Genomic DNA, 13,453 nt, shown 5'->3' with positions numbered 1-13,453 from the left:
ATGGCGGTATACGCTATAAGGAGATGCCAAGAAGTTGAATAGTCAACCACTATGCCTTTTACCACTTTGACCCCCTTGCCAACCAACCACAGCCCTGTGGCATTGTGGGTTTAATTGGCTTCCATTTCAGTTCAGCTCCATCATGAGCACTTGTACCCTTTCCCCCTCTCCTGGGTCTCTATCAGCCTCTGTTGGTACTCCTAATGGGACGACGGTGGAGCTGTATTGACATCAGCTAAAGTTATATGGGGGGGGGGGGGGGGGTTAATCCGTAAGGAACTAAGGACCTCTCAACTCTCCTACCCCCAAACACACACACATCAACCATTCACTGTGGGTAGACTGCTATCATGAATAGAACATTGTACAGATGAGAGACAAAACTCTCCCCTAAATCCCTGTGTCACCCCCTCTCGTAGGCCTGGGGGCAGGCAGGGGTTTGTTTCAGAGAAACGTTGAATAAAGATAATTTAGAAAATGGGCTCCAGCACACTGCAGCCTCTGTAAATCCTCCCTCTGCCGTCCCCCACTCACCCCAAGGCTCCCCTGCTTCTGTTTGTTTTGATTTTGTTCCCAGAAGCTGAGTGGGGGATTTGAAGGAGGGTGAGTTAGAGTTGGACAACTTTGAGATGCATGGCGATGGTTAGACAGATTGGCTGAGCCAAGTTAGGAGGGTCTTACCTCAACTATACAGAATCCCTTTCCCTCCCTTCCACTTATAAATGTACCAGTGAAACGCACTTTTGAACAATCTAAGGACTGTCTGTTAGGCGTTACATTATTTTCTAAACAAAATACTTGCTCGTAAGTAAGCATTTCACTGTGAAGTCTACACGTTGTATTTGGGGCATGTGACCAATCAAATTTGATTTAGGTGAAGATGGGAAGGGGACAACTTGGTCAGTCTATTGTCAAAGGAACTATGAATTGAACACAGATTTCCTGTCATGACTTCAAATTCCACTTATCTTGACTCATTCAAATTTAATAGATTAGATAACACTTCCATACAGTTTGTTAAGGACCTGTAAATAAAGAATTATTACTATGAGCTATTTGTGCCAAGGATTTATATTTACCTACTAACCTGCCTAAAACGTTATTAGCAGGATTTAGGAGATTAGTAGACACAAAAACACCCATTGCATTTTTACTGTGTTATAAAAGTGCTACATTTATTAATGTGCTATATTTCCATATTATTTCTCTGAAAAGGTAATTGAAGACCAAGAGAACTGAGAAGCACTGTAAGGCTAAACGATCAAATGCACAATCCTGCATTCTCAAGAGTCGTGACTGACCTTTTAACACTGACACAGAAAGTGCCATTTACACACAAGTAATTAGGCACAATTTACCAGGAAGCAGTAACTTAAACCAGAAATGTCTCAAAGAGCACAGAGAGTCCTGGCCTTCTCTTCCAAATAAGATGTATTGTGCAGCCAGACAGTTAACATTCTTGCTTGGGTTTCAGTTACACTGGGCCTGATCCCTAAAGTATTACACAATGCTGGTATTATGAAAGGTACACAGCAGTCACAAAGTTCCTTGTGGTTTCAGCAGCCACAGGAGGCATTCATTTAGACGCAATCACCCTGTTCTAGGACTTGATTTAATATTGTGTCAACAAAATACGTGTCTCTAAAAACTTTTTACAAATTCCAGGGAAGATGGATGATATGAGAAGACAATAGTAGTGAGAGGTCCTGTTTTGTCTTTTCATGTAAAAGTTGCTATTGCCAGGACTACCAGAATTGCAAGTGTATCATTTCAAAGATCAACGCAGTAGATATTTAAAACGATTCAATGTCTGCTGGTCCTTTAGCTTTGCTTGGCAATGGCACAAGTTCACATTCAAAGGCGACACGTGACTTTGGAGCCTTATCCAAAATGACATTTTTCCCTTATTGAACATTCCAGTCTTCTCTACTTCCAGCGCAGTTACATTTGCCTATACTTTAGGTCTGATAGTTTTGGTGTGATGTTTAATTTAGTTGGGGGTTGGGAAACATTCCTACTTTTGAATAACATACAGGATGTCAAATAAACAGTTGGACTTTTTGACTCACACTTAATCATTTTATTACATAAATTATTTTCCATATATAACAAGTACCCATTATTTCTTTCCACACTGGTTGAGATGACAAATCTACCTGCAGAATTGTTTCAAAAACATTGTTTTTGTACATGTAAACTACTGCCATATTATTCATGAGGTGGTGTATTGACTGCAACGTCACAATGGACAAAATTGGACACTAATTTACAGCATTAATATATGACATATACATGTAAAACATAAATTCCTTTTTTTTATGTATATAATTTAACATCAACATGACAATTACATTTCCCTATGGACCAGCATCTACCCAACAAGGTGAAATAAAAAAGAAATGACATTGACGATGATAACAAAAACAAAGATTAGTTTAGAAAAACTTCAAGTGACATCTTGTAAAGATAATGACAAGACACGGGAAGGATTAGCTTCATTAAAATAAAATAATAATAATAATAAAATAATAACTTCTTAGCTTTTTTCCCTTCTTACTAAATATCTAGGCTAACTGTCAAGCATGTTTCTGCCCTGGAAAGGAACCCATTACACTTTATATGAAATGAATAATAAATTAAACTAGGCCTATTAACAAGTAGCTTATGTACTGCTGTTCATAGTAATAAACTGGTATTTCTTTTTTTTTTTCAGAGAAAAAACACTAGTGCCTCTTCTTTTGTCCATATAAGTCTATCATAAGCCCACATTCATCTTGTAGAGGCCAGTCTATAAGGAGAAGGGTGACTTCTTGCTTTCAATAAAGAAAGGGGGTCCCTAAACGGGGAGAGTGGGGGGACATTTTAAATAAAACTATCAAGAGTGGGGGATGTGTCATGGGGGGTAGGGGGGCTGCTGGAGAGGCACTTCAGCTAATTTAACTAGGCCTACTTGATTCCAAACCCTTGTCTGTTCACTGGCAGTTCCCTACAAATATTTGAAGTGTGATGGCTGCAACAATGCAGAGGCCCCTAAAATAGAGAGGAAAGCAAACAGAAACTGGACTGGTCCAATGTTTATCTTAAGTCTTAATAAAGCCACACTCCAAGGACCATTGAGACGAAACTAAACAAATAGGCATAAGAGCTTAAAAGGTAGCCCAGAAGTAATGGCTGCAATGCCCAATGAGGAGTAGCCTTACAATGAAGTCAAGTTTGGTTCACTTCTCCCTAAACAATCACTTTATGGATCTTTACACTCCAGAACAGTTTCGACCTAGGATATTTCATGAGTAGCCTAGGCCTAGTTTGCAAACTGAATTGGTGGTCTGAATGTCCTGACCATTCTTGTGTCCCAGATTAAGGCATCACATCAAAATATGAAAAATCAATTAGGCCCATAGGAGATTACTAGGAGCAAATAGTATTCGCTACATCAAAAAATCAAATCAAAGCTCATTAGATTGGACCCGTCCCCGAGCAGACTGTCCTGTCTGTCCAACTGAGAGGTCACAACAAGAGGTCACATTCAGTCTCAAAAGAATATCCGTGCAAGAGTGATGCATAATAAGGCCATATAGCTCGACAGCTGCGAGGAACTAGAATTTGAGTCAGGCGGATATATCTCCTCTGTTTTCGAATCATAGTCTTCATCCTCATACATATCGTCCATATCTGCCTGGTCTGAAATAACACTGTGGTCTCCAATCTGGCAAAGTTTGCTCATGTTCTCCTTGACTACCTCACAGAACGGCCTTTCCACCCCGTCGCACACACACTGGTTTAGCAGCATGCCATTTGGGATGAATAGCATCTGTTGTATTGTGGCCTTGCACCTGGAGGAGCATTTCCTGCCATTGAAGAGTTGCCCACAGTAAGACAAGTAGGCTGTCAGGGAGAAGTGGCAGCCAGTGTCCTCCTCACAGCGTTGACGGGCCTCTGTGCATCCTATCCCCCCCGCGTCTCCAGGATACCTTCGGGGGAGGCATGGCTCAATCGCCCGCTTTGCATCCCTACACTCCATGTCCTGACCACAGTCACACCTCTCGAGGTAAGGACCGTTGCGGGTGTGATTCAGTCTTATCAACGCGTTGATACAGTGGCTGGGGCATTGCCTCCTGGTGCCTCTAATGTTTCCTTCACAGGCGGCTAGATACTGGCTATATGCAAGCTCACAGTCTGCCTCCTCATGGCATCGGAGCAGGGCTTGCCAACATATTAACTGGGCATCTAGCGCCAACAGCACCGATGAGAAGAGCGCCAGAGCGCTGCACCAACTTTTCATGCTGGAGAGAGCTCTAGTTCGACGATGCGCACATTTTCCTCCAGTTAGTGCGGGACAGCCAAGTCTATGATGAATTTAAAACGTAATGTAACTAATAAATCCATTTAGTATGAGGCGTTTATGGTCCAAACATAAATGTGTTTAGTAGGCATTCATGGTCCAAACATAAATGTGTTTAGTAGGCCTAGCTACAAACCTAAAGATGTCCCTCTGTCTCTCCAATACACGCTTGACAGTTGTGGAATAATAGTCCGTTTTATGCGGTAGAATGAATCCAGTCTGGGACGGATGAGTAAAAATGTTGAAATCCTTTGCATAGAGTCAGCTACGCAACAAAGCAATACTATCCCTCGCAAATCTGTCACAGTCGTGTCAGTAAAAATGGAACAAAAAGTGACCACATGCGCAGTCCAAAGTTCGGACACCTACTATCCACATTTCGTGCCCTCGTTTGAAAGCATAACTCTTTACTCTTGTTTTTCAAAATATGTCCAACTTTCTTGGGTTTAAAAAACGTTCATATTTTCCATGTTCCATTCCATACTATTTTGGTTGAATTCATTAGGACTGCCTCTTCTCACTGTAGCATTTCCTCTCGCTATGTGTCTTTGTCCCCCTCTTGCAGTTACGCTTCACGCTTCGTTAATCTTTTCCCCACAACACCCCTCCTTTTCCAGAAAAAGAAAGGAAAGTTTTCCTTGCCCCCTCTCCCATTTACAATCCTGGTCAACGATTGGTCGTCATTGAGGAGTTCGTGGGACTCATTTCTGAAGCAACGTCGTTTTTGGCAATCTGCTCGTCATACAGGATAAATAAAATGTTTATAAATTTAATGAAACTCACGACCTGTGTGGTCCCCTTTACAAAACACGTCAACGTTTGGGGAGGTAGTGAGTGTGGGGCGCACACAAGCCCCCTAGCAGTCGACAGAAAGCATTCCATTGCTAGAAGCTCACATCTGCACCCACTGCTCCACTTTTAAGTGCAGAAAAAACAAATCTGTTCCTTTTTAACGATAACTCGATGAGGGAAACCTCTATGAAAACCGTCGCACAGTGAGGGTTTCACTTAAAGGTCTACTAATTGTCGCCCTTTTCACTCTCCCTCACGCTGTTCTTTCTAGTGAGTTTTTAAGCCCTGATTGATAGAACAGAATGGAAGAGAATAGTATTTTCTGGCCCGTTTCACCCCAATTGTGTCAGATTGGCCATGCAGTGGCACAGTGTCTTTCTAGGCTGAAGATTGTTCACGCCCTGCGCCTATCAATAGAGGAAGGTTTCAGCATCAATATATTTTACAGCTCTCCTCTTTCACACCGCACTTGAAAACTACCAATAGCTCAGGCTTCTCTGCTATTGAAATGCTAACTAACGTGTTTTGAAAAAAGCGATTGGAAAAACCCGTAGCGACACCCGGGCTGTCTAGAAATGTCACAAAGCAGTTTCTGGCTGGCTTCTCCCTGAAAAACACTGTACACTTTTGCAAAAAGCCATTGATTCTGCCAGATGGCTGAGCTTGTTATCAGACTTCACTGGAAGGTAAAGTTGCCACTAATAATGGTTATAATAAAAAATAATAACATCATTATAAAGGTTAACTTAGGAACGTGGTTATAACAATGGTTATACATATACATACATATGCATATACAACTGTAACATAATCATTTGGCCTTTCAGTATTGTAATGATAATAATTTCATGATAATAATTAGGGGCTAATATGGATTTTGGATTAAATTCCGTTTGTCATTAATTCAACAATCACTAATCAACAAACATTCCGATGACGTTGTATTTTTGTCTCCACCTAGTGTTCAGAACATTAGGTTTTGGTTTTATAGCATCAAACGATGGCTACTGTAAATTATATGTTAGAAATCTTCCGTCCTTGAGTTTCTGACCAGATGGTCAGACAGGCTGGAAAACAAATGGAGAAACAGGCAGCATACATCATAAAAATCTGTTTATTATGCTTTCAACAGTCAGTCAAAAATCAATACAGCATTGAACAACAAAGATGATGTAAAAGAAGCAAAGAGTGGACAGGAAACAGAAACATCATGAACAACATGTCTCTTCCTGAAATATCATCATGAGATCAACCTGAATCACCCCATAGGGTGACTGGAAATGAAATAATGTATTTTTGTTGGCTTTATAGTATCATTGCAGGTCACACACTTTAATACAGATAGGTATGTATAGGTGATCAGGCTCTGTAAGACTTGAGTAAGAATTCATTATATTCACACTTGTTTGTTTTGCTTCATGGAACTGACAAGAAAACACAAAGTAGCTATCACATAAAACAAGCTACTAAGGCATGTTCACCATCCTTTCTTCAAATGCTATTACTGTAATGTCACGAAAGGGCTGTTCAACTATTACAAGACATGAACCACTGCATTTAAGAAATATATACTGTATATTACTGTAATTCAAATAAGGTTGACAAACCCCTCTCCTGCTCTCACCTGCGTCTTTATTTAGAGATACAACAACAAATCAGACAAATATCAAGTACTATATGTTCATATATGTTCATAGTCTTGTGTACTTATTAAACACTATGACCAGCACTCAGCCAGAGGATGACATTTTCAAAGACAGCATTTGGCATATCATAGCGTTTAAACGACACCAAACCACCAGCACAAAACAACACTGAGATGGAGAGGTCATGGTCAATATGAGGACAGGTTAAAGGCTAGAGTTGAAAGGTTAGATGGGTTGGCATCACAGAGGACGAGCTGTCTCTTAGCAAGGCCCCAACGAGTTAATGACCATAGACTAGATGGACAACAGAACAGGCAAACCGCAAATACATTTACACCTGCGATAGACACTTGGTTTGTAATGTACTGAATGTGGACCCAAGACAAGAAAGTTTGATTTACTCTTAATATGACTAGTTGATATGTTTACTCTGATTCCCCCACAGCTTAGACAGTGTTTACTCTGATTCCCCCACAGCTTAGACAGTGTTTACTCTGATTCCCCCACAGCTTAGACAGTGTTTACTCTGATTCCCCCACAGTTTAGACAGTGTTTACTCTGATTCCCCCACAGCTTAGACAGTGTTTACTCTGATTCCCCCACAGCTTAGACAGTGTTTACTCTGATTCCCCCACAGCTTAGACAGTGTTTACTCTGATTCCCCCACAGCTTAGACAGTGTTTACTCTGATTCCCCCACAGCTTAGACAGTGTTTACTCTGATTCCCCCACAGCTTAGACAGTGTTCACTCTGATTCCTTGGCCAGGAGCTGCTGCAATATGTTTGTGTATGTGAGGCAGTGTTGACTGTATGTGTGTGTATTCAAAGCAACATGACTATCAACGTTTGTACATGATCATAGATCATATCTTACACAGATCCTTTGTTGTATAGATAAAGAAAGTAAAGGAGGGAGAGAGAGAGAGCAGGAATTCAGTCAGCCAGCCAGATCACATGAGATTGCACTTTTCAGCAGACTGTTTGAGGTCTTCCAGAGTGGCCTGGGCCTTGTCCTTCAGCTGGTCCATGTCCACATTCTGGATGTTGGTCAGCTGGCCCAGGACAGACGTTTTGGACGCCTCCTCCTTGTTGTCATCAGCGATCATCTTGGCTAGCTCTGTGGGCAGCTCCACGTCATCCCCCGCCTGCTGGATCTGAGTGTCATCCAGCTCATTCTGGGTCGTACACACAGTGGAGACAGACACACACACACACACACACAGGCCAGTGGGAGAGGGTGTAGGGAGCGAGGGCAAAGGAAAGGGAGAGGAATGAGATGATTGAGACATAGGGAGAAAAGAAAGAGAGTACAAACAGAGCACATTGTTGTTTTTGCTTCAAGGACACAACCTAGATCTGACCCTGTAATAACGGTAATAACATGTAGTAAGAAAATGCTTGAATCAAATATGCAGAATCAGTAATGGATGTACCTTTGGCAGTCTGTATTTGTCCCGGAAGTGACTTCTAACTGTTGCCCGCTCAGCTTTCTTCTGCGCAAAACTAGCATCTCGTTCCTGCCTGGGTTAAACCAGAGAGAAAATGGTTAACAGCGGATTAAATAGTGTCGCTGCATGTAAACACACACACACACGCACGCACGCACGCACGCACGCACGCACACACACACACACACACGCACGCACGCACGCACGCACGCACACACACACACACACACACACACACACACACACACACACACACACACAACGTCTGCAAAGGTGGGATGATCTCAAGGCATTACTCAAATTGATGCTTCATAACAAACGCCTCCTTCAGTCCACCTCCATAATTAGACGGAAGGATTAAGGATTTAACAGCATTAGTGGCAATGTGAGGACAGATGCTATAATGATCATTTAATTAATCCATAAGGCTTTTTGTAATGTCAACATGTCACGGTCTTTAGTATGGAATGTTGTTAGATTTGTTTGTAATGCGATGTTTCACAAATGAACAAATTCATTGGTTACTATTAACCACATAGCTCAGCCATCGCAGTTAGAGTGTTGGGCCAGTAATGAAAAGGTCGCTGCTTCGAATACCTGAGCCGATAAGGTGAAAAATCTGCCGATGTGCCCTTGAACAAAGTACTTAACTCTAATTTGCTCCAGGACGCCATGGGACTATGGCGACCCTGTAAACAACACATTTCACTGCACCTATCTGGTGTATGTGACGATAATAGATTTTTATACCACTGTGGATCTCATAGTGAGGGCTGAAACAAAAGAACACAGGGAGCCCTCTGCTGAGCTGCACTCTGACTCAAGAGTCCAGGCCAACAGAAGGTGGACAAGCAGCAGTAACACCTGGGGGTAGAGGAGGAGGGAGGGAGGCAGAGAGAGGGAGAACAACAGAGAGAGGTTTTGCTCTTGCAGTCAGATCCAGATGCAGTCTATTGCCGGTCCACTGCTCAACTGGGGAATTATATTCAGACTTCTGGGATGTAGAGCAGCATTGACTGACTGACTGACTGACTCACTGACTGACTAGCACTCACCTATTTCTACAGCTGCTAACTTAGTGAGCCCACAGAAACCTAGGATCACACCACTCTACATAACTCTACACCCTTCCAACCCAGAACCTAGGACGACACCACTCTACAGAACTTTACACCCTTCAAACCCAGAGCCTAGGACAACACCACTCTACAGAACTCTACACCCTTCCAACCCAGAGCCTAGGACAACACCACTCTACAGAACTCTACACCCTTCCAACCCAGAGCCTAGGACAACACCACTCTACAGAGCTCTACACCCTCTGAACCCAGAACCACACCACTCTACAGAACTCTTCACCCTCTGAACCCAGAACCTAGGACCACACCACTCTACAGAACTCTTCACCCTCTGAACCCAGAACCTAGGATTACTCCACTCCAGAACACTGTCTGACTAGCACACCTCCTTTTACAGCTGCCAAACCAGTGAATCTGCACAATCTTGGATCACCTCACTCTACAGCACACCCAGACACCACAACACCCCATCACCATGTCCTCTGCCCTACACCACCATACAAATATCATCATACTGCAAGCCTTATGTTGAGGTAAATCAGATATTTATACTTCACCACCACGTACAGCAATACTGCAATACTACCCATTTGGTAACTCCAGCAGAGGGCAGACAAGAGACAGTTTGTGTTTTCCGTGGCAGCCCTCTTAGTATTACTCAAATAATCTTTGTCCCTAATTTTCCAATAATCAGATTGAAATAGATTGAAAGATTGAAAGACAAGACTAGACCTACAACTTGCACCAAACATTCCGAAGCAGACTCCATGAACCGAGGTGATGTCACGAGACCTATGTGATCATGCCAACAGTGTGGTCTGAATGACAGCATGACATCATAGTGCATACAGTACTGTAAATAATGGCATGATGCATGTGCATGGCCAATGACAAGGTCATATCCCTATTATTCAGGGGATACAGGGCCAGCCCTGGGCATAAGCAATATAGGTGGTCGCCTCTTGTTATGTCAGTCACTGACAATCACTCAATTAGCCCATGTCAGTTAATATGTTTTAATTGGTAAATTAGTCTGCCCAGCTATCTAAACTAGTAATCTTGGCCGAATTACCAACCGAGCACGAAGGGTGATCTCCAGGGGGCCCCAATTGATTTTGTTAGTCACTCTCATTCAAATATCATATAAACATGGGAAAATGCATGGCAAAATGTATAGAATTTCAGGAAATTTGCTTTAAAATTTTACATTTTTCTCTCCGCCCATTGGAAAAATTTAGAAAACTTGCTTTAAAACTCCAAAATGTTCTCTCCGCTGTCAAGGGGGGGGGGCACTAAAATGTTTTGCCGGTGGGCCCCCCCAACCAAATCTCGCCTTGGTCCCCCAAAAGGCTAGGGCTGGCCCTGAGTGTACAAAACATTAAGAACACCTTCCTAATATAGATTTTTTTGCCCTCAGAACAGCCTCAATGCGTCGGGGCATGAACTCTACAAGGTATCGAAAGCGTTCCACAGGGTTCCACAGGGATGCTTCCCACAGTTGGTTGGATGTCCTTTGGGTGGTGGACCATTGTTGATACACATTGAAAACTGTTGACCATGAAAAACCCAGCAGCGTTGCAGTTCTTGACACAAACTGATGCACCTGGCACCTATTACCATACCCCGTTCAAAGGCACTTAAATATTTTGTTATTCCCTTACACCCTCTGAATGGCACAAATACACAATCCATGTCTCAATTGTTTCAAGGCTTAAAAATCCTTCTTTAACCTGTCTCCTCCCCTTCTACACTGATTGAAGTGGATTTAACAAGTCACATAACTTTCACCTGGATTCACCTTGTCAGTCTATGTTATGGAAAGAACAGGTGTTCTTAATGTTTTGTTCACTCAGTGTATATTCACAGTGGCATTACTGTTATCTTGCCCACTATGAATTTACATGAGCATGTAAACCACCACACAGCAGCACATAAGCCAGCTCTCTGTGACAGCCAATGGTAGAGCTCCTGATGGCACTGAGATGACGAGTCTTGTGTCTTCTCCTCTCAAGGGCATCATATAACCTGGGGATGTCAGTGTGACTACTGTGCCTGATAACATGATTATATATGACATGCCACTGCAAACAACCCCATTCCAACAACCCTATTCTCCTTGGATTATACAAAGCACTGACACCAGACTTTGTGCTATGATCTATTGTATGGCGGTAGCCACATTATAATAGCCCACCTCCCCTGAAGCCCAGTGTAATGTATGATGGTATGGGATTGAGGTCAAAGTGGGCTGTGGACAGTTGAGGCTAGTCTCTGAGGGGAGTCAGTGGATGCTCCACCATGTCTGACATGTCAACAGTAAACAGGCTGTTTGTCCTGGAGCCTGGAGCCATGTGACCTTAAGCCAGGGTAGTGCCCTGTAGTAAAACCCATTTCTTTTTAATGAAGTATACTTTTCATATAGATACAGGTGTGTGTGGAGGCACTGTACATGATAAGACACATTTCAAGGGTATTTTTTCACAGGACAAGATATATGTTCAGATTTATTAGCTTTTGTAGAGTGATCGGTTCCAAACCTTGAGGACATCTTCTCCTCTCACATATGGGAATTTGAAGTAAAGTCAATTCAATGATCAGATGTTTTATGATGTGGACAGAGGACAGTCTATGGCTATGGGTTTCTTTGTTATACCCAGATAAAAATACATTTCAAGATCAGAGATACTCACATCAGACTCATTTATTCTGTTGAGGTGTCTACTCTTTGTGAACAAAATGAAGATAGAGGCCTACATCACAGGGACATGCATGAAAAGGGGGGGGGGGACTATTTGGAGAGCTCATAGAGGATGATATTCAAAATGTTACATCAATACATTTTGAGATAAATTGGACATAAAAGTAACTGAATGCATGTTCTAGAATGAATCTGAGGACAATTATCAACCTGAAGCATTAGGATATGCCTATTGGAAAACGACTCCGTTTTACAATATAATTGGGCATTAAACTCAACTGTGATTACTTACACATTTTTGTTTCTAGTCTATTGCAAGAATTCCAATGGAAATCCGTCCTATACAGCCCAATTCTTGAAACCTGAAAGAAAACTAATTTATCGAGTGTAGCAGCTACGTGGTGAGCTCGGGAGCACGCCGTGGATCCCACTGATGCGTAAAATAGTGCATGGCGCACTGGGGCTAATAAAGGCACGCGCTCAGCTGCGTCTTTACATTGGACATTACACATAATAAACGCCGCTTTATAGTACGCAACCCTTTCCAAATCTATAGGCTATTCAAATGGATCGATAAACTTGGGTTTGGTCTTACTTTTCCTCCTCTAACTGTTGTTGATATTGTTCAAATTCCTCCTGGGTCATTCCTGCCGCTGCGGCTTCCGATTTCTCTCCTTCGGGCTTTTCCTCAGTCAAACCCCCGGTCAGGTTCTTCACATGCCCTCCCACCATTTGTTTCACCATAAAAGCCATCTTTCTCCCTCTTAAGAGTCCGTTAACTGACCGGGTCAGAACGTGGACCTTTGATGCGCTCTTGATGAAAGCTGAGTAAATCAATGTACATCCACCGAGGTGTCTCAAAAATATATGGATAAAGTCAATACAATCATCCAAATGTTTTACTCTCGACCCTCAGTCTCGCACCGCTGTGAGGGAATGAGAACCTACGCGTTTCAGCACCTGTGCCAATGGACAGCTCCGCGTTGAGGGTGGAGGTTAGCAAGAGAGGACGTGGCTGCACAAATATCTGAGTCAATAAATTTGACTCTCAACTCTACCAATCGTGTTTTTTCCCCCAAACCCAACCCCCACTCCCTCTGCCCAATCCCACGGATCGCTGGATTAAGCGTGCGCTTTCACGATGCGCCCTAGCACCACACGTGGGTTCCCGTGATTCGCCGTCTGATTTGACTCAGTATTGAGTCAGACAGGCGCTCCTCACATTCACCACGGACTCCGGCAGGGACAGACACACGTGACGAGTCAACTACCGTGTCTGCTAGCTGTTTTATATGGTTTTGATGCCCGTGCGTATTTGGGGTCCTTTTGTGCGCTTTTTTGTTGTTTTGAAAATCATAGGGTTTCCAAACGCATTTATGTCATATGAAATAATCCGATCCAATTTGAAGAAATACATCACTTATTATTATTTTTGCATCATTTGTCCT

The 13,453-nt window shown here is 42.7% G+C and overlaps 2 protein-coding genes across 2 annotated transcripts; both read right to left on the bottom strand.

Moving 5' to 3' along the window:
• Positions 1-2,522: 2,522 nt before the first annotated feature.
• On the bottom strand, positions 2,523-5,167 carry LOC110526573 (growth arrest-specific protein 1-like). The gene has a single exon (XM_021607653.2). It carries the CDS (start codon positions 4,280-4,282, stop codon positions 3,533-3,535), a length of 750 nt encoding a protein of 249 aa, XP_021463328.2. The 5' UTR covers positions 4,283-5,167; the 3' UTR covers positions 2,523-3,532.
• Positions 5,168-6,748: 1,581 nt separating this feature from the next.
• LOC110515568 (complexin-3-like) lies at positions 6,749-13,044 on the bottom strand. The gene is made up of 3 exons (XM_036980963.1): positions 12,601-13,044; positions 8,214-8,301; positions 6,749-7,955 (listed from the first exon to the last, which is right to left on the bottom strand). The coding sequence occupies exons 1-3, from the start codon at positions 12,756-12,758 to the stop codon at positions 7,731-7,733; spliced, it is 471 nt and encodes a 156-aa protein (XP_036836858.1). The 5' UTR covers positions 12,759-13,044; the 3' UTR covers positions 6,749-7,730.
• Between the last annotated feature and the right edge of the window lie 409 nt (positions 13,045-13,453).

Source organism: Oncorhynchus mykiss, chromosome 6 (genome assembly GCF_013265735.2).
Source record: "Oncorhynchus mykiss isolate Arlee chromosome 6, USDA_OmykA_1.1, whole genome shotgun sequence".
In the NCBI taxonomy this organism is placed as follows: Eukaryota; Metazoa; Chordata; class Actinopteri; order Salmoniformes; family Salmonidae; genus Oncorhynchus; species Oncorhynchus mykiss.
Note: the sequence above shows the minus strand (reverse complement) of the source record. Positions and strands in the feature narration are given on the sequence as shown.

What these genes read in the sequence shown, in the direction of transcription:
- LOC110526573 (XM_021607653.2), bottom strand. Translation starts at nt 4,282, where the DNA reads ATGAAAAGTTGGTGCAGCGCTCTGGCGCTCTTCTCATCGGTGCTGTTG.
- LOC110515568 (XM_036980963.1), bottom strand. Translation starts at nt 12,758, where the DNA reads ATGGCTTTTATGGTGAAACAAATGGTGGGAGGGCATGTGAAGAACCTG. An exon ending in CAACAGTTAGAGGAGGAAAA is followed by an intron (nt 8,302 to 12,600) that starts GTAAGACCAAAC and finishes GGTTTAACCCAG; the next exon opens with GCAGGAACGAGATGCTAGTT. An exon ending in ACAAATACAGACTGCCAAAG is followed by an intron (nt 7,956 to 8,213) that starts GTACATCCATTA and finishes TGTACGACCCAG; the next exon opens with AATGAGCTGGATGACACTCA.